This window comes from Eutrigla gurnardus (assembly GCF_963514095.1).
Source record: "Eutrigla gurnardus genome assembly, chromosome: 13".
Lineage (NCBI taxonomy): Eukaryota > Metazoa > Chordata > Actinopteri > Perciformes > Triglidae > Eutrigla > Eutrigla gurnardus.
The window spans coordinates 24,256,873-24,273,551 of record NC_139936.1 but is presented as its reverse complement, the minus strand read 5'-3'; the positions used below and the strand labels follow the sequence as shown (position 1 = coordinate 24,273,551).

The window sequence follows — 16,679 nt, the reverse complement described above, 5'->3', positions numbered from 1 at the left end:
TGCACTGCTCGAACATTTCTTTATGGATACAAAATCAAAACTACGAGGAAAACGTTTTCGTTTCTGTGGTGACTGGGATGGACGAGCGCCCGGCACGTTACTAGCTGAAGCTATCGTTGCTATGTTTATACATATGGACATAACAGCTTCATGATTTTATTACGGACATGACGACTGCACAGCTCGGTCGTTTCTTTATGGATACAAAATCAAAACTACGTGGAAAACTTTTTCGTTTCTGCGTGACTGGGAGGGACGACAGGCTCTCGGCTATCTACTGCTAATGTCTACGGGGTGATTTGAGGTGAGTAACTCCATGCAAAAACACACATTTATGTCGTTTTGCAACACTATTTGAGCTAAACGAGCGCCGTGGTGTCTCGTACGGACCCAACCTGTGTTGCATAGGTCTTGAAATTGTTTTCGGAGGCCCAGGAAAGCAGATAAAACGTGCCCCAATAGGTTAGCATTGGAGCGAGTCTGGAAGGCTGCCAGGCAGGTACAGATCTCGGGCTAGGCAACGTCAATTTTTGTGGGGTTTTTTGCTTCGAATAAGTCGGGATGACCCTGGGGACAATGAAAATAGGGTAAAAAATGACCGGATTTCTCCTTTAAGGCCAGGGTCTGGATGAGTGCTGGAAATCCTTGGAAATGCTTCAATTCAATTGCAGTGATAAGTTGTTGGATTTTAAAGTGTAAAGTGTTTGAAAATAAAGTGTTTGAAATTGTAGTTGCATTATTTTCATATATTATTGCTTAATCAGTGACACAATTAGATACATTTTTTCCATCCTAATTTGTCTCCCTTTATGTAGAAGGCTCTCACTAAACATAATTGTGGTAATTTAAAGCAAAATAGCATCTGATTTGGTTAAGTAAAATAATCAGTTTGTACACAAACATATAGCCAAACACTTAAATGTTCTTAAATTACTCCAATTTGTTTCAAGTAATGCACTGACAATTTAGATTAAGGGTCATTCCGTGCCAACTCAGCCACCCATGTACATGACACCTCTCAGATTTTGCTGAAAAGCGGTGAAAATATGCCTTATGTTACCAAACAAAGGAATCTGAAGTTTCAGGTCAATATCTCAAACGGTTTGCCCGTGGCGTCCATTTGAATTTCAAGTGCCACACCCCTTTTTGACACATTGGAATTTCGCATTTCATTTGTTGGCATTTTTGGAGGCCCATAACTTCTGTTCTAATAGTGATAGAAGGCTGAACATTGCTCTGTTAGTTCATTGTAATGTGTACTTCACAATTCTACAGGCAGAATCAACATGCCTTACTGTTTGGGTGAGAGGTGGGTCACCAAAGTCCAATTTTTTTTTGACGGCCAAAATTATTTTTCACTTTTTGGGTGCTCCTAGCACCACGATGAATCATCACATTTATTCCAAACAGGATTATTTGTTATATGTGGGACCTTTGCTCTTGCCAAAATGAATTTGAAGGGTATGGTACCACTGGTGGGGGTTTTATGGGGGTCTAAAAACCCTCCCGGGCAGAGGTGACTCTTTTGGAACCCCATATTTGGACCCCCATATGACCACGTGGGCGCTTGATGATCCTAATGGGATTTATACCAGATAAAGATACATATTTGTTCTTTCTTTTAATGAAATAAAACCTTTGACTATGAAGCTCCTTAATGTGAATTTTATTCGTCAAAATGCACCATTTTGGACTTTTTTTTCCAGAAGTCTGGAATGCAGATCAGGGAGAATTTAGTGATGATAAAGCATGAAAATAGTGGAAATAACTTAGTATTATGCTCAGTGATGGCAAACAATTAAATATTTAGACTGCTGGCCATTCATTTCCTGAAAATCACAAATTAACCCCTTATCCCCGATGAAAGAGACCCGCCTGTGACAAGCGACTTGCAGCACGTGCAAGTCTGCAGGCCACTGATGCAAACCACATTCTGACACCAATGGAGATGTTTCAATGGAAAAAGAAAACATTAAGAACATTACATTCTTCTTTGTTAGTGCAGAAAATATTAAAAAACACGAGGAAACATACAAATTAGAGAAGTTACGCCTCAGCCAAAACGATCAGTGGAACCCGATTGCTTCATTGCTTTATACCAATTTCCAAAGATAAGATACGGATGAAAAGAATATCACAGGATACAATATTCACAGATGTCGATGCAGGACAACAATCAGATTCAGAACACTTGGATACAGAACCAGGAGGGAGAACACTCGCAGTCAGATCAGCCACAAAACTACATTTTCCAGCCAGGAAAATACATTGCCTGTATCTATGATGATGACTGGTTCATTGGAAACATTGTTGAACGTTCAGATGAACATGGTGACGTTTTTGTGAACTCATCTCAGATGACCAATCAAACCGTATGTTTAGTTACCTGACAGGTGCTGTCTATGATTGTGAATGCTGCCAAACATATACAGTATATATATAAAGGTTGACCAGGACCAGTACCATTTCTGAACATGGAGGCACCTGGCCAAGCAAATGAACAAGGGCAACTGCCTGCTCCATGAAGAAGAAGAGGAAGAGGAGTAAGGGTGCGTGGTGGTGGAATAGGGAGAAGAGGCCGAGTAGCACGACGACACCATGTTGTCCCGGATGAAATTCGGGCCACAATTATAGACCATGTTGTCAACCACCGTCTCACAATGGTGGAGGTAGGTCGCAGAGTGCAGCCTAATGTGCCTCGCTCTACAGTCTCCTCCATCATCCAAACCTTTCACAGGGAAAACAGGTATGTACTCATAACAGTCAATAATTTAATTATATGTTGTATACTGTAGGACTGGACACTGTGCATAAAGCAAGAAATGTGCATTTACCTATTCATTTAGTGTGCGTGTGTGTGTGTGTGTGTGTGTGTGTGTGTGTGTGTGTGTGTGTGTGTGTGTTATAGCCCTGCAGTAATGTACCTCAATGGGATACATTAGTATTCCAGTCACTGTTCAGTGATGCATTAGTATAGTGGTAAAAAGTAAAGCAACAATACAATTTCATTGGTAACTCATTCTGTAAGAAATACATAAGACATACATTACGAATGGAGTGTTGTCCTTTGAATTCTATGTTTAACGACAACCTGGCACGGGTGGCTACTCTTACCGTAAAATCCTATTTTTTTTTTCAGTTTTACACACAATTGTATTCTGTTAGCTAGATAAAAAAAAACGAGTACAGTAACCATTGTCAATGAAGGACTGGGCTAAGACTTAGTGGTGGACATGAGGGATATTTCAATTGTCCTCTGCCATAGTGACAAAACATCTAAACATTTTGAATTGCAGTGCTTACACAATGCCAAAGGGACAATGCATTTTGGGGGCACTGACTATTTATATGAGAAAGGAATTTAGATTTGACACATGAGCGAACTGTTTTGGGAGAAATATGAGCTTTTGCAGGTGAACCATGGTGTTGTGCTGAAACATCCAGGTTATTTTGGCAAATGCACCAAGAGTGTTGAGAACGTCCGGTCTGTTTCGAGAAATGAGCCAAAGCAATTGAGAAGGATCTTTTGTCTTTTGGGGGCACTGACTATTTATATGGGAAAGGAATTCAGTTTTGAAGCATGAGTGAACAGTTTTGGGAGAGATATGAGCTTTTACAAGTGAACTATGGTGTTGTGCTGAACTGTAAGACTGTTTTGCCAAATGATCTTAGAGTTTTGAGAATGTAATTTCTGTTTCAAGAAATGAGCCAAACCAATGGAGAAAAACTGTAATCCAATCCGACCAGGATAATCCAGTGGATCACTTTTGAAATACTGGGCCCAAGAGATCTGATGCCATGCAATTAAACACATTCTTTCGAAAGCTTGTGGGAAGAATATCATAGCAGCAGGAGGAAGAACGTTAATGTAATACTATCTCTTCCAGGGTTTCATTATGGCTGAAGGGGTCAAACTGTGTCATGAAGATTAAAGTGGGTTTAAGAGGAAGCGTGGATGACATTTGCCTGATACAGAGGTACAGATATCTTGTCAGCTTTATGTACTTTTCATAAGGAAGCAAAAGTGTTGCATGACTTAGAAGAGAGGCATACAGGGGCTACATATATTCAGACCAGCAGTTTAATATGAATTATGGGTCCATTATTATTGTTCTAACATGTGTTGAGTGGAAAAGGGGAATTACCTGTTCCATCAGGAGTGGAGCGCACAAACGTGGGCAGCATCTTGACAGCAGCTGTGGGGTTGGTGTCTCTGCACAGGCCTTTGTCCATCTCCCGTCTAAATCGTATAGACAACTCCATCAACGTCTTATCTGACAGCTGGAAATGGTGCAGGTATTTGTCCACCTAAGCCATTGTAGAGAGGAGAAACCATTAGAGACATAGAAGGCATTTAGTAGAGCAGTGAGTAAATTAATACAATTGTGAATGGAATATTTTATTATTAACAAATATATGCAATGAGAAAAGCTCAAAAACTCTTTAGAAGGGTTCCTTTATTTTGCTACCAAGTTCTGTATAGTGTCTGTGAAGACGGGTTGTCAGGAGTGTATTGAAGTGCACCTGTAATAGATGCTGACAAGTAACTGTGGATATCGTTAGCCTAATAGCATAATTGCCTAAGTCATTTTTTGGCCAAATTGAGATATCTGCCTAACCTTCCTCTCCTACCACTGCTGCATCACCTTGCCTTATTGGCTATGTCCTCAACCTATCAGAACACTTTTTAGAGTCCAAAATCACTATCTGCCCAAGTCATCTTTTTGACTTAGGCATGTTTGCCGGTATAAACAAACATGGCTGATCGCATAAGAAAGTTTAACAGAAGTGAAGCATTAGATCTTCTCTTCAATTCATTTGGTAAGCTGGTTTATTCCTTCAACTTTCTAGACAGTAAATGTACTCTCAGTCAATCAAGGAGATTAGGAACTGTGTGTTTAAACTTTTAATCACAATTCTGCAACAAGATATGATGTAGTGTAAGAGCTAGCTTATGCTAGCAAAGCTTAATTTGAAGTGTTGATTTTAAGTGTTTTGACAAGAAATACAAGAAGTATTCTTGGTAATATGGTCTTTTTCAAGTCTAAGTCTTTTTCACTTTAAGAATGTGGCTGCATTATTTGATTTAATCATCAATCATCATATTTGCATTTTCATTCTCATGATCTGCAAAATAGTGCACATAATTCAAAATGCCTTGTAAAAAAAACCTAGTTGAGGTTAAAACAACTTAGTTAAGGTTAAAACAACTTAGTTAAGGTGAAAACAACTTAGGTAAGGTTAAAACAACTTAGGCAAGGTTAAACTTTAAAACAACTTTGTTAAGATTATACTTTAAAACACCTTAGATAAGGTTAAACTTGGTTATGTTATCATTATATACATATACTGTAAGAGAAAAAAATGCCTAAGTCATGACATATTCTGCCTAAGTCACTTTTATTTGTTATGGAGTTGATGTTGTGTCTTTTTTTTTTTTTCAAACTTGTTCACAGGTCTGGTTGAACTTGCTGTTACATTATCAATAAAAAATACCAATCTGCTTGCTAGAAATTGTGTTTTTTCTCTTTTTCCGAAAACGTTCAAATATGACTTAGGCAATTATGCTATTAGGCTAACGATATGTATGTAAGTATGTTAATTCAAAGTGTATGCAGAGTTTTATTGAGTGATGTTCTATGGTCCATTTGCTGAAAATGCAAATTAGTCTCAGCTGCACAGTTTTCTTTGCAGTGCCGTCAAAGCTGGATTCCGAATTCCACTCTTAATGCAAACTTTAAGCTGCCTATTAATATTTAAGTCTCTTCTGCAAAAGACTGAAAGTAGATACATCAAGGTGCTATACAAATGTACTTCAAGATCTGAATATGTATGTAGGTGCAAACGAGGAAACATACGTGTACGGCAAGAGATATTCCGATTTATTAAACCTCACGTAGGCATGCGCAAGTTCCTTTTATAAATCCCAAAGTTAAAAAAAATGTGCACACACGCGTCAACCTCTGCGCGCCCACATTAAACCTTAAAAGGTCCCCCATTATACTGATTGTCATCAATTCCACACAGCTGTCAGAGGTCCAACAACACTGGGTTCGATATGCATTGCCCCAAACCCATCCGTGGTCCTGAATTTCAGCTTTCTAAAAGTTGCTCAAATGAGCTCTACTCAGATAAGGCTGTTTCTGTGTCTGCACCTTTAAATGCTAATGAGCTCCGTCTGTTATCGCCCTCTTTGGAGAGAGATGGAGATGATGCCGCTTACGCTAGCGGTAGCATGCACCAATGTTTACGTGTTGATGTATGATTTATGGCTATGGCTCGTCTATGTGGCTCAGGTGAAGTTGCTGGGTCCCGTATGGTTGGGACAGATACTTTTACGAGGGTCAGTGTCGAGGCAAAGCCAGCTTTGTACTACTGACCCTCGTTACTGAATCAGTCCGATGTTAAGTGGGTAGCACACACATACAAGCTAACACGGACCGTAGCTGGCACATTGTCATTAAAAATCAAACGCAACCACTGTCTCTTCTGTTCTTCTGTAGCTGGGACTGAATTTAAGCACTTAGGTTGATGTGTACAACCAACAATAGAGCAATCTGTGAGTCTAGCTCTGAGCGACGACATTGTGAAACACTGCTATCTCACTGCTATCTCACTGCAGGACACACCGAACTTCACTTCGGTGATGGGTCATTCCATGTCATTTCATCAAATGCCTCCCACCTGACCATCTCAGAATGTCCTGAAAAAATTAAAATACAAAGACACACTTGTTATTATATTAGGGTCTCTACTGTCAACAGTTTTCTCATGAAACATCATTGAAAGAAGGGTAGTTTAGACGGTTTTTGGCATCATGCTCTGAAAAGCAATATATTTGTAAACAGCAATATCTGGAAAACTATCTCACCTGTGGCCTTCAAAATGTTTACAGTGTATATCTAATAACTAATTGCCTCCAGACATGGAATATCAGGAGTGTACATTTGAAGAGTGGCTGAGCCCCCATTTTTGCAGATAAAAGACTTCTATCACTTCTGCCTCTATCTCTGGAGTTAGCTTAAACATTCTACAAAATATGGTCTCTCTCAGATGATTAGTTTCACAGATATTAAGGCTCAAAAATGGAAGTAAACACATCTTTGCCTAGATGTAAACAAGAATATGATCTTTCAAAAAAAGTAAGTTTGGACCTGATACTTGTTGTCAGTTTTTTGGAATATGGCTCTGAAGTTGGGCAAAGATGTGTTCACTTCCATTTTTGAGCCTTAACATCTGTGAAACTAATCATCTAAGAGAGACCATATTTTGTAGAATGTTTAAGCTTACACCAGAGATAGAGGCAGAAGTGATAGAAGTCTTTCATCTGCAAAAATGGGAGCTCAGCCACTCTTCAAATGTACTACTTTATTTCAACAAGCCACATTTTAAGTACCTACCATACTAGGTTATCATTGAGCTACACCCCTGATATTCCATGTCTGGAGGCTATTAGTAACAGATATACACTGTAGAAATGTTGAAGGCCACAGGTGAGATAGTTTTCCAGATATTGCTGTTTAAAAATGGCTTTTCAGAGTATGATGCCAAAAACCGTCTAAACTCCCCTTCATTCAATGATGTTTCATGAGAAAACTGTTGACAGTAGAGACCTAATATGTTAGATTTGTCCTATTAACAAGTGTGTCTTTGTACTTTTGTTTTTTCAGGACATTCTGATATGGTCAGGTGGGAAGATTTTCAGAAATTTGATGAAATGACACGGAATGACCCTGATGAACACCCCCTCTCGGATATCTCCTATCATCAGAGGAGTTCGGCCTATCAGGACACACTAACTTCACCTCGGTGATGAACGCCCCCTCTCGGATATCTCCTATCATCAGAGGAGTTCGGCCTATGCAAATGACTCCCTTCGTTACGTAACGACGGGAGCTTAATCTGAACAGCCTGTTAGGAGCGTTGTTGTAGCAGTGGGGGGGGGGGGGGGGGGGGGGGGGGCTGCAGAGACCATGCAGGAGTCACTTGTTTTCCTCATTCTGGGAGTCGGCAGGCTCAGGGTGGACCAGTTTATAGGCGTAGAGCAGGGTTGGAATTTTGTCATTTTAGAGGCAAGGCCATTTGGTCTTCACTTTCATTTTTTTTTAGGGGCACTAAGGCCTCATGACAGGGCACAAAGGCCATTGAGTAAAATGAGATGGTTTTACCTTTCAGATTAATAGCATAACATCCTAATTCATAACAAAACATGAATTATGTATTAAAATATTTTTAATACCAATATCAATGTTTTTTTAAAAAACATCTTACAAAGGAATTACTACTTGAGCGCAATAAAACATTCTGTATGAAATCTTTATATATATAAAAGATTCATGAGCACATACACGGGTAGGCAGTCCCTCTCATTATCGCTCAGTGTTCAACCCCGCTACGAGCTGTTTTATGACTGAAGATACTGTTGATGACTGTGTAGGACACAGCGGGTTTCTGGGTCGGGCTTGGGCTTCAGACTCGTGGTGTGAGCGGAACCGGATCGGCACTTTTACAATAACAATGGCCTCTGCCTGCTCGTGGCCACTTATTCGCTCAGCTCCGCTCGTGTTGACAAGAAATATGTGCAGATGCCGGAGCTGGACCTAGATGAGAACCGGACCGGTACTTTTATGATACACTTCCACTTCTTTCACTTTCACTTCTCGCTCACTCAGCTCAAATCGGGTGGCTGTAATCACAGCAGAACTGTCGCTCTGATCCACAGACACGGGACTAGCCTACTGTGCGCACTAGGGTGGCTGTAAGTCCATAAAAGCCCACCATGCGTCACTAGCATTGTTTACACTGGAACTTTGACAGGGGCTCAAAAGCCACCGTGGCCGTAAATTGAGCATTTTTTCACAGGGCACCAAGGCCATGACGGCCAGAGAAAACGTGTTTTTCATAATATGGGACCTTTAAAGAGTCAATGCAAAGCACCTCATGAATGATGATGCATAGAAATGAGCCTGCAGATCAATGGATCGTAGACCTTAGACTTACCAAGAGAAAGAGCTTTTCTGACAGAGAAATTGAGTTTCTTGTGGGTCAGGTGATCCCTGAACACATGGTCCTCACAGTGCCAGTGCATCCATCATGCAGCATTATGCAATATGAGTGTTACTGGAATATGTATATCCACAGCAATCATGATTTCTTCCAAAATGATCGTGACAGGACAGTGATGTAGTGGTTAGCACTGTCATTTGGCATGTTCTCCTCGTGTTAGTGTGTGTGCTCTCCAGGTTCTCCGGCTTCCTCACAGTCCAAAGACATGCAAGTTAGTTTAATTGACGACACTAAATGTAATACACTAAACTGGGCATTTTAGGAAATTATGCAATTTTCTTATAAATTAAATGTGTTCTCTTTCGATACTTCAGTGTTTCCCATACATAGACCAATGTGTGGCGCAGCGCCACAGAATCAACACCAACCACCAACGCAATTTTGAAATGTTAATATCGTTCCGTTCATTCATCTCCACATAGCACTCTTTCTCCCGGTCATTCTCGTACACACGTACACACACACACACACACACACGTACGTACACACACACACACACACACGTACACACACACGTACACGTACACACACACGTACACGTACACACACACACACACACACACATGATCTCTCTCTCTCTGACTTGTCTGAACAGCCCCTCCTGTCCATGCACACTCAATGTTCATGCGCAGGAAGGATTGTTTTCCCCACTGAGAAGACGGCTGGCTGAATTCCCAAATCAAATCAACACTGTAACAAATTGCTATAAGAAAACAGCCAAATTGTGACAGTAACATACTGTTTCCCATTAAAAAGGTATTATACTGTAGAAAAAATGCATTCTGGGCAATATTTGTAGGTAGCTTGCCATTTCCCATAAAATACTGTAATAATAAAGTACCATAAATAGCATTGCATTCGTGGAGTGATGTTAGAATCAACAACAGAGAGGCCGCGCAAATACGGAACACTACTGTATTTCTAGAGGAGACACGCTACAACACCTGGGAACACGTTGGAGTCATTAAGCCAACTCTGGTCTTTCCTTTCTTGGAACATCCATTTTAATCCTGCATTTCATGAGCAAATCACAGGGTAAGTTAAACTATATTTTATTTGTTTGATGATGTTTGCTTGCTATCGTACTATTATTTTATTTTAGTGAAACTGTGATTAATCAGTATATGGTCATCTTAACTTGCCATGCAGTGACTGGACAGCCTTTCTCAGACTCATGGACACTGAACATATAAAAAAAGTTAAATTACAAAGATAAAAAGGTCAGTAAAAATAAAACCAGAAGTTGAAAAAATGTGAAAAAACTCCATTACAGTAGTTCTTACGAAACTGTTCTTACGAAACTGTTCTCACTACGATTATATTGTCTGCCACAGTTGATGACAAGAGGAGGCTGCCTGCACTCTTGAGTTCATTCAAAAGGTAAGGCTTGTGTTACCTAACAGACCTTTTTCAAAGCAGTCATTCTGACATGAAATTGTGAGTGAACACTCTTTTAGGGTTGTCTTTGGTCAAAGGTATTTTGATTTGATTATGTCCATATCACCCAGTCCTCTTTATATAGTAGCAGATATTATTGTTATCCCCATAATCTCAGACTACTGTGTTTTCAGGCACTTCATCGGGATCAACCCGGAGAGAGGGTCCAAGGCCAGCCGGGGAAAGATTATCTCCAAGAAAACAGGAAAAGTTGTCCAGAAGAAGTCGGTCACAGTCAATCCCCATGTGTCCACACTTCTGAAGAATCTAATTGACTTTCAGTGGAATTTTGTATAGGATGGTGAGTGAGTCACTGTTTTGGCCCATTTTTTGTTTACAGTTATGTATGTGTTCTCGTTCCATTGACTAAATATGTTATATTGCACTTAAAAAACTTGGATATTTATATTGTTGAACGCTGCAGAAAAACGTGTGCAGCTACAGTAAACTAGCAGGGATGATACTGTATGTTCACTTGTCCCAGGACATGCTGTCGTATAATATACAGTACATGTTCTGTTTTGCCTTTTGATGCCATTGTCTATAGAACAGTCAGCAAAATCTTGGTTCTTCTTTGAGATCTTGGATCTCATTTATTCTTTGAGGATTCAGAGCCTTCTGTTTGTTTTTTTATTATTTCTTTTTATTCTATATTTTATTATTATGTTTAGTTTTAGCACAACTCAGAGTTTCAATGCAAGCACTTTAAATAACTTAACTGAAAATCAGTGTTCCATTGCAGATAGTTTTGTATGTATTATGTATTTAGGACCTTGAGAGCCACAAGCCGATTCAGCTCCATTGTACATAGGTACAGTGGGGCAAAAAAGTATTTAGTCAGCCGCCGATTGTGCAAGTTGTCCCACTTAAATTGATGACAGTGGTCTGTAATTTTCATCATAGGTACACTTCAACTAGAAATGGCTCAGCAGCACTGTGTGGACTGACGATGAGGCAGCAGTGTCGTACATACTGTACCTTGACTGGTTCGTTGCATTATGTTCTACATTCAGATGGTGTTAAACGCATTCAGTGCATGTGTATCTGCTGCATTTAAATCTGGATAGCTGTATCTGTGAACACTTTAGTCAGGACATTTTACAGAATACAAGTTGAAATGAGTAGGAAATGCATAGGCTACATGTAAATAATAGAGCCTGACTGATATGGGATTTTCAGGGCTGATTCTGATATTATTGAGTAAAAATAAACCGATATCACTATATTTCTTCTTATTTCAATCTTGCCCGTGGGTCATTCCGTGTCATTTCATCAAATGCCTCCCACCTGACCATCTCAGAATGTCCTGAAAAAATGCAAATACAAAGACACACTTGTTACTAGGACAAATCCAAAATATTAGGTCTCTACTGTCAATAGTTTTCTCATGAAACATCATTGAATGAAGGGTAGTTTAGACAGTTTTTGGCATCATGCTCTGAAAAGCCATTTTTAAACAGCAATATCTGGAAAACTATCTCACCTGTGGCCTTCAAAATCTCTACAGTGTATATCTGTTAATAATAGCCTCCAGACATGAAATATCAGGGGTGTAGCTCAATGATAACCTAGTATGGTAGGTACTTAAAATGTGGCTTGTTGAAATAAAGAAGTACATTTGAAGAGTGGCTGAGCTCCCATTTTTGCAGATAAAAGACTTCTATCACTACTGCCTCTATCTCTGGTGTTAGCTTAAACATTCTACAAAATATGGTTTCTCTTAGATTATTAGTTTCACAGATATTAAGGCTCAAAAATGGAAGTAAACACATCTTTGCCCAACTTCAGAGTCATATTCCAAAAAACTTACAACACGTATCAGGTCCAAACGTACTTTTTTTGAAAGATCATATTCTTGTTAAAATCATATTAAAAAATCAGGAGGTTTTTGTCTTTGAAGACACGTGCAATGTCCCACTGCAGCATAGAATTGCAAGGATTGACGTTCCCTCTACAGAAACTGGGTGCATGTATGCCATCAAAAAATATGAGCACAACAGAGCAGAGATGTACATTAGACAATTTGTAAAGTGACTGCCAAATTAATGAATGTGACGAAGGAATTGGATCTAAAAGATGAAAAATGTGTGATCCCTCATAGTGAGCATAGAGACAAACTGTTATTCAATATCAAACTTTGGAGACTTTTGTACTGTAATGTAAAATCTTTATGCTCAAATTAAGAATATTATTTGATTTGGTTGTGTAATGTATGTACTTAAAGTATGACAAAATGTACAGTCTTCAATATTATGCTATGTTTGTTCATGGTTCAAGACATTAAAAGCTGCTTTCAGCATGTTTAACTCACATTCAAGGACTTATTGCCTCTGTAACTACAACTGTGCTACATTTTAATGTTTTCGTAAGGCTAAATATATCAGTAGCATTTAGTCACATGTAAGTCTTTGGTAAATGGTAAAAAACACAATTGAATTGCCCTGCTGTGATGTTTACAAGTAGGCTGTTAGGACATGCAGTACCAAAACCGGCCACAAAAACCCCACCAATATCAGGATTTTAAAAAATCACTGCGACAAAATGAGGCAAAACACCCTCCTGAAGAATATGATCTTTCAAAAAAAGTACGTTTGGACCTAATACTTGTTGTCAGTTTTTTGGAATATGACTCTGAAGTTGGGCAAAGATGCGTTTACTTCCATTTTTGAGCCTTAATATCTGTGAAACTAATAATCTAAGAGAAACCATATTTTGTAGAATGTTTAAGCTAACACCAGAGATAGAGGCAGTAGTGATAGAAGTCTTTTATCTGCAAAAACGGGAGCTCAGCCACTCTTCAAATGTACTACTTTATTTCAACAAGCCACATTTTAAGTACCTACCATACTAGGTTATCATTGAGCTACACCCCTGATATTTCATGTCTGGAGGCTTTTAGTAACAGATATACACTGTAGAAATTTTGAAGGCCACAGGTGAGTTTTCCAGATATTGCGGTTTAAAAATGGCTTTTCAGAGCATGATGCCAAAAACTGTCTAAATTACCCTTCATTCAATGATGTTTCATGAGAAAACTATTGACAGTAGAGACCTAATATTTTGGATTTGTCCTATTAACAAGTGTGTCTTTGTACTTGAATTTTTTCAGGACATTCTGAGATGGTCAGGTGGGAAGATTTTCAGAAATTTGATGAAATGACACGGAATGACCCCCGTGTTTTTATCATTCGTAATGATATTTTATTTTCTCACTGGCCAAACTATAAAATGACACCATTTATGAATCATTCTAGTAGCAATAAACATGATGGATTCCAAAAATGAGTGTTTTATATCTGGGCATATGGGTCAGTGTACCCGACGGTACTGATATATCTGCAATAGCCTGATATCAGACGATTAAATTGACTAACTGATAAATCAGTCAGCCTCTAATCAAAGTAGTTAATTATGATTGCTGATAGCAGTCTTGTGATCTAAAACGTACCATCTTTACAGCCTTTCCTATTGGATCTTTTGGAATAATGGTTGAATGGTAGTCATTGACCCGTTTGTCCTGCTCTTTGCTACTAGTGCACTGCTATTTCAGCTAATTTCAATTTTTAAAAAATATTTAGAATTCTTCCACCCTCTCCTTACCTCTAGCTTTACTTGCTGTGTCACAAAACATGCCAGATAGAAGACTGGACCTTTTTTTTTTTATTTCATAACATCAGATCAAAATAAGTTTCAGATTGTAGTAAAGTACAGTGTTTCCCACAGAATCAGAATCTATTTGTGGTGGAAGCCTCCCCGGAGTGGGGGGCACCCACACTTTCTTAAATCAATTATTAAATAATACCACTGTATATAAGGTGCTCCACTGTATATTTTAATTGGCAAGTACTTTGTGACAAATAACCAAACAATATATAGTGCTCCGTTGCCAACACTTTATACTACCTAGCACTAGTATAGTGTGAATTCATACAGCACTATACTGTTTTAGTCTACTGTAAAAATCAAGGAAATAAAGGATTATTCAGTACGTGGTTTTTTATCACAGTAACATACTGTGAAGTAGATAACAGTAAGGGAACTGTACATTTAACAGTAGAATGCTGCTGAATCCTGCTGCCAGTATTTTACAATCGTTTACAGTGAACTTTGCTACAAGTAGGCTGTGGAACAGTCACTGAAAGTGTAGCAATGGAGCACTCACTGTATATATTTTTTCAGTTATTTGACATAAAGTGTCGGCAACGGAGCACTATATATTGTTTGGTTATTTGTCACAAAGTACTTGCCAATTAAAATATACAGTGGAGCACCTTATATACAGTGGTATTATTTAATAATTGATTTAAGAAAGTGTGGGCGCCCCCCACTCCGGGGAGGCTACCACCACAAATAGAATCTGATTCTGTGGGAAACACTATACTTTACTACAATCTGAAACTTATTTTGATCTGATGTTGTGAAATAAAAAAAAAGGTCCAGTCTTCTATCTGGCATGTTTTGTGACACAGCAAGTAAAGCTAATGGTAAGGAGAGGGTGGAAGAATTCTAAATATGGGCCTGGCATTAACTGGAGGAACAGGGGTGAATGCAATGTTTTGTTTAAATAAGCTGCAGAAATATTTTTTAAAAATAGAAATTTGCTGAAATAGCAGTGCACTAGTAGCAAAGAGCAGGACAAACGGGTCAATGACTACCATTCAACCATTATTCCAAAAGATCCAATAGGAAAGGCTGTAAAGATGGTACGTTTTGGATCACAAGACTGCTATCAGCAATCATAATTAACTACTTTGATTAGAGGCTGACTGATTTATCAGTTAGTCAATTTAATCGTCTGATATCAGGCTATTGCAGATATATCAGTACTGTCGGATACACTGGCCCATATGCCCAGATATAAAACACTCATTTTTGGAATCCAACATGTTTATTGCTACTAGAATGATTCATAAATGGTGTCATTTTATAGTTTGGCCAGTGAGAAAATAAAATATCATTACGAATGATAAAAACATGGGCAAGATTGAAATAAGAAGAAATATAGTGATATCGGTTTATTTTTACTCAATAATATCAGAATCAGCCCCAAAAATCCCATATCAGTCGGGCTCTATTATTTACATGTAGCCTATGCATTTCCTACTCTGACATTTCAACTTGTATTCTGTAAAATGTCCTGACTAAAGTGCAGATACAGCTATCCAGATTCAAATGCAGCAGATACACATGCACTGAATGCGTTTAACAGTACAGTATGTACGACACTGCTGCCTCATCGTCAGTCCACACAGTGCTGCGCCATTTCTAGTTGAATGTACGTCGTTGCGTCGCACATCATGTCTGAGCCAACAGGTGATGCGAACTATGGTCGCTTTGTGCGGGTATTAACCGGTAGATAGGAAAGAAGCGACGGGGAGACATAACAGCCTTCATACTGGGAGTGGAAGTCGGACTACCAGCTGGACCCGTTTCTACTTTCACTCAGCAGCCGTTCAAATGTCACCTCGTGATAGAGCAAACGTCCCCGAAGCAAACCAAGAAGAGTGTTTTAGCAACAGTACTCACTTTAAGCGCTTGGTCATCGTGGAGCTCGGTACAGTAGTTAGCCAGCAGACCGGAGGCTAACATCTTATAGATATGTGTGGCGACTTCAAGTCGTTATCTTCCTCCTGCTTTAGACTGGCTTAAAGTTGATCTACCGAGACAGCTTCTTTCAATAATACATACAAAGACGATATTCAGTTAATCGTCGCTCCGTTTCCTGTTTAAAACTCGGGACTTAAACTGTAAAGACAGTTAAAACGCGCAGTCGTTGGAAACTTCCAGCTTCCTGAAGTTAGTAGTACTTCATTGACGTCATCCCGAATTGATGGCACTGATTGGCTGCAGAGAAGGTGCGACGTGATCTCTTTCTTTCCTGCTAAAATACTGTCTACTGTCTGTCCATGGATGTACAATATAAGAGAACTACCTTACCTCTTTGAAGCCTTTAATAATGTTGGGTTTTCTTCATAATTTATCATTAAAGTGTTTATTTAACATACAGTCATGTGTGAGTGTGAGTGTGTGTGTGTGTGTGTGTGTGTGTGTGTGTGTGTGTGTGTGTGTGTGTGTGTGTGTGTGTGTGTGTGTGTGTGTGTGTGTCTCATACCCTCTTATTTAAGGAAATGCCAATCCCCATAAAGAGGGATCAAGCCCACAATGGGTCAGCCCCC

At 39.1% G+C, this 16,679-nt stretch overlaps 1 protein-coding gene across 1 annotated transcript in view; it reads right to left on the bottom strand.

Moving 5' to 3' along the window:
- Window positions 1-16,300, bottom strand: part of hk2 (hexokinase 2) — a 72,266-nt gene extending 55,966 nt beyond the window's left edge. Inside the window, exons 1-2 of the mRNA XM_084024131.1 lie at window positions 16,030-16,300; window positions 4,146-4,308 (exon numbers count right to left, since the gene is read on the bottom strand). Of these exons, the coding sequence (XP_083880257.1) occupies window positions 4,146-4,308; window positions 16,030-16,092 (226 nt within the window). The 5' untranslated portion in view covers window positions 16,093-16,300. The remainder of the gene's footprint in view (window positions 1-4,145; window positions 4,309-16,029) is intronic.
- Window positions 16,301-16,679: the final 379 nt, after the last annotated feature.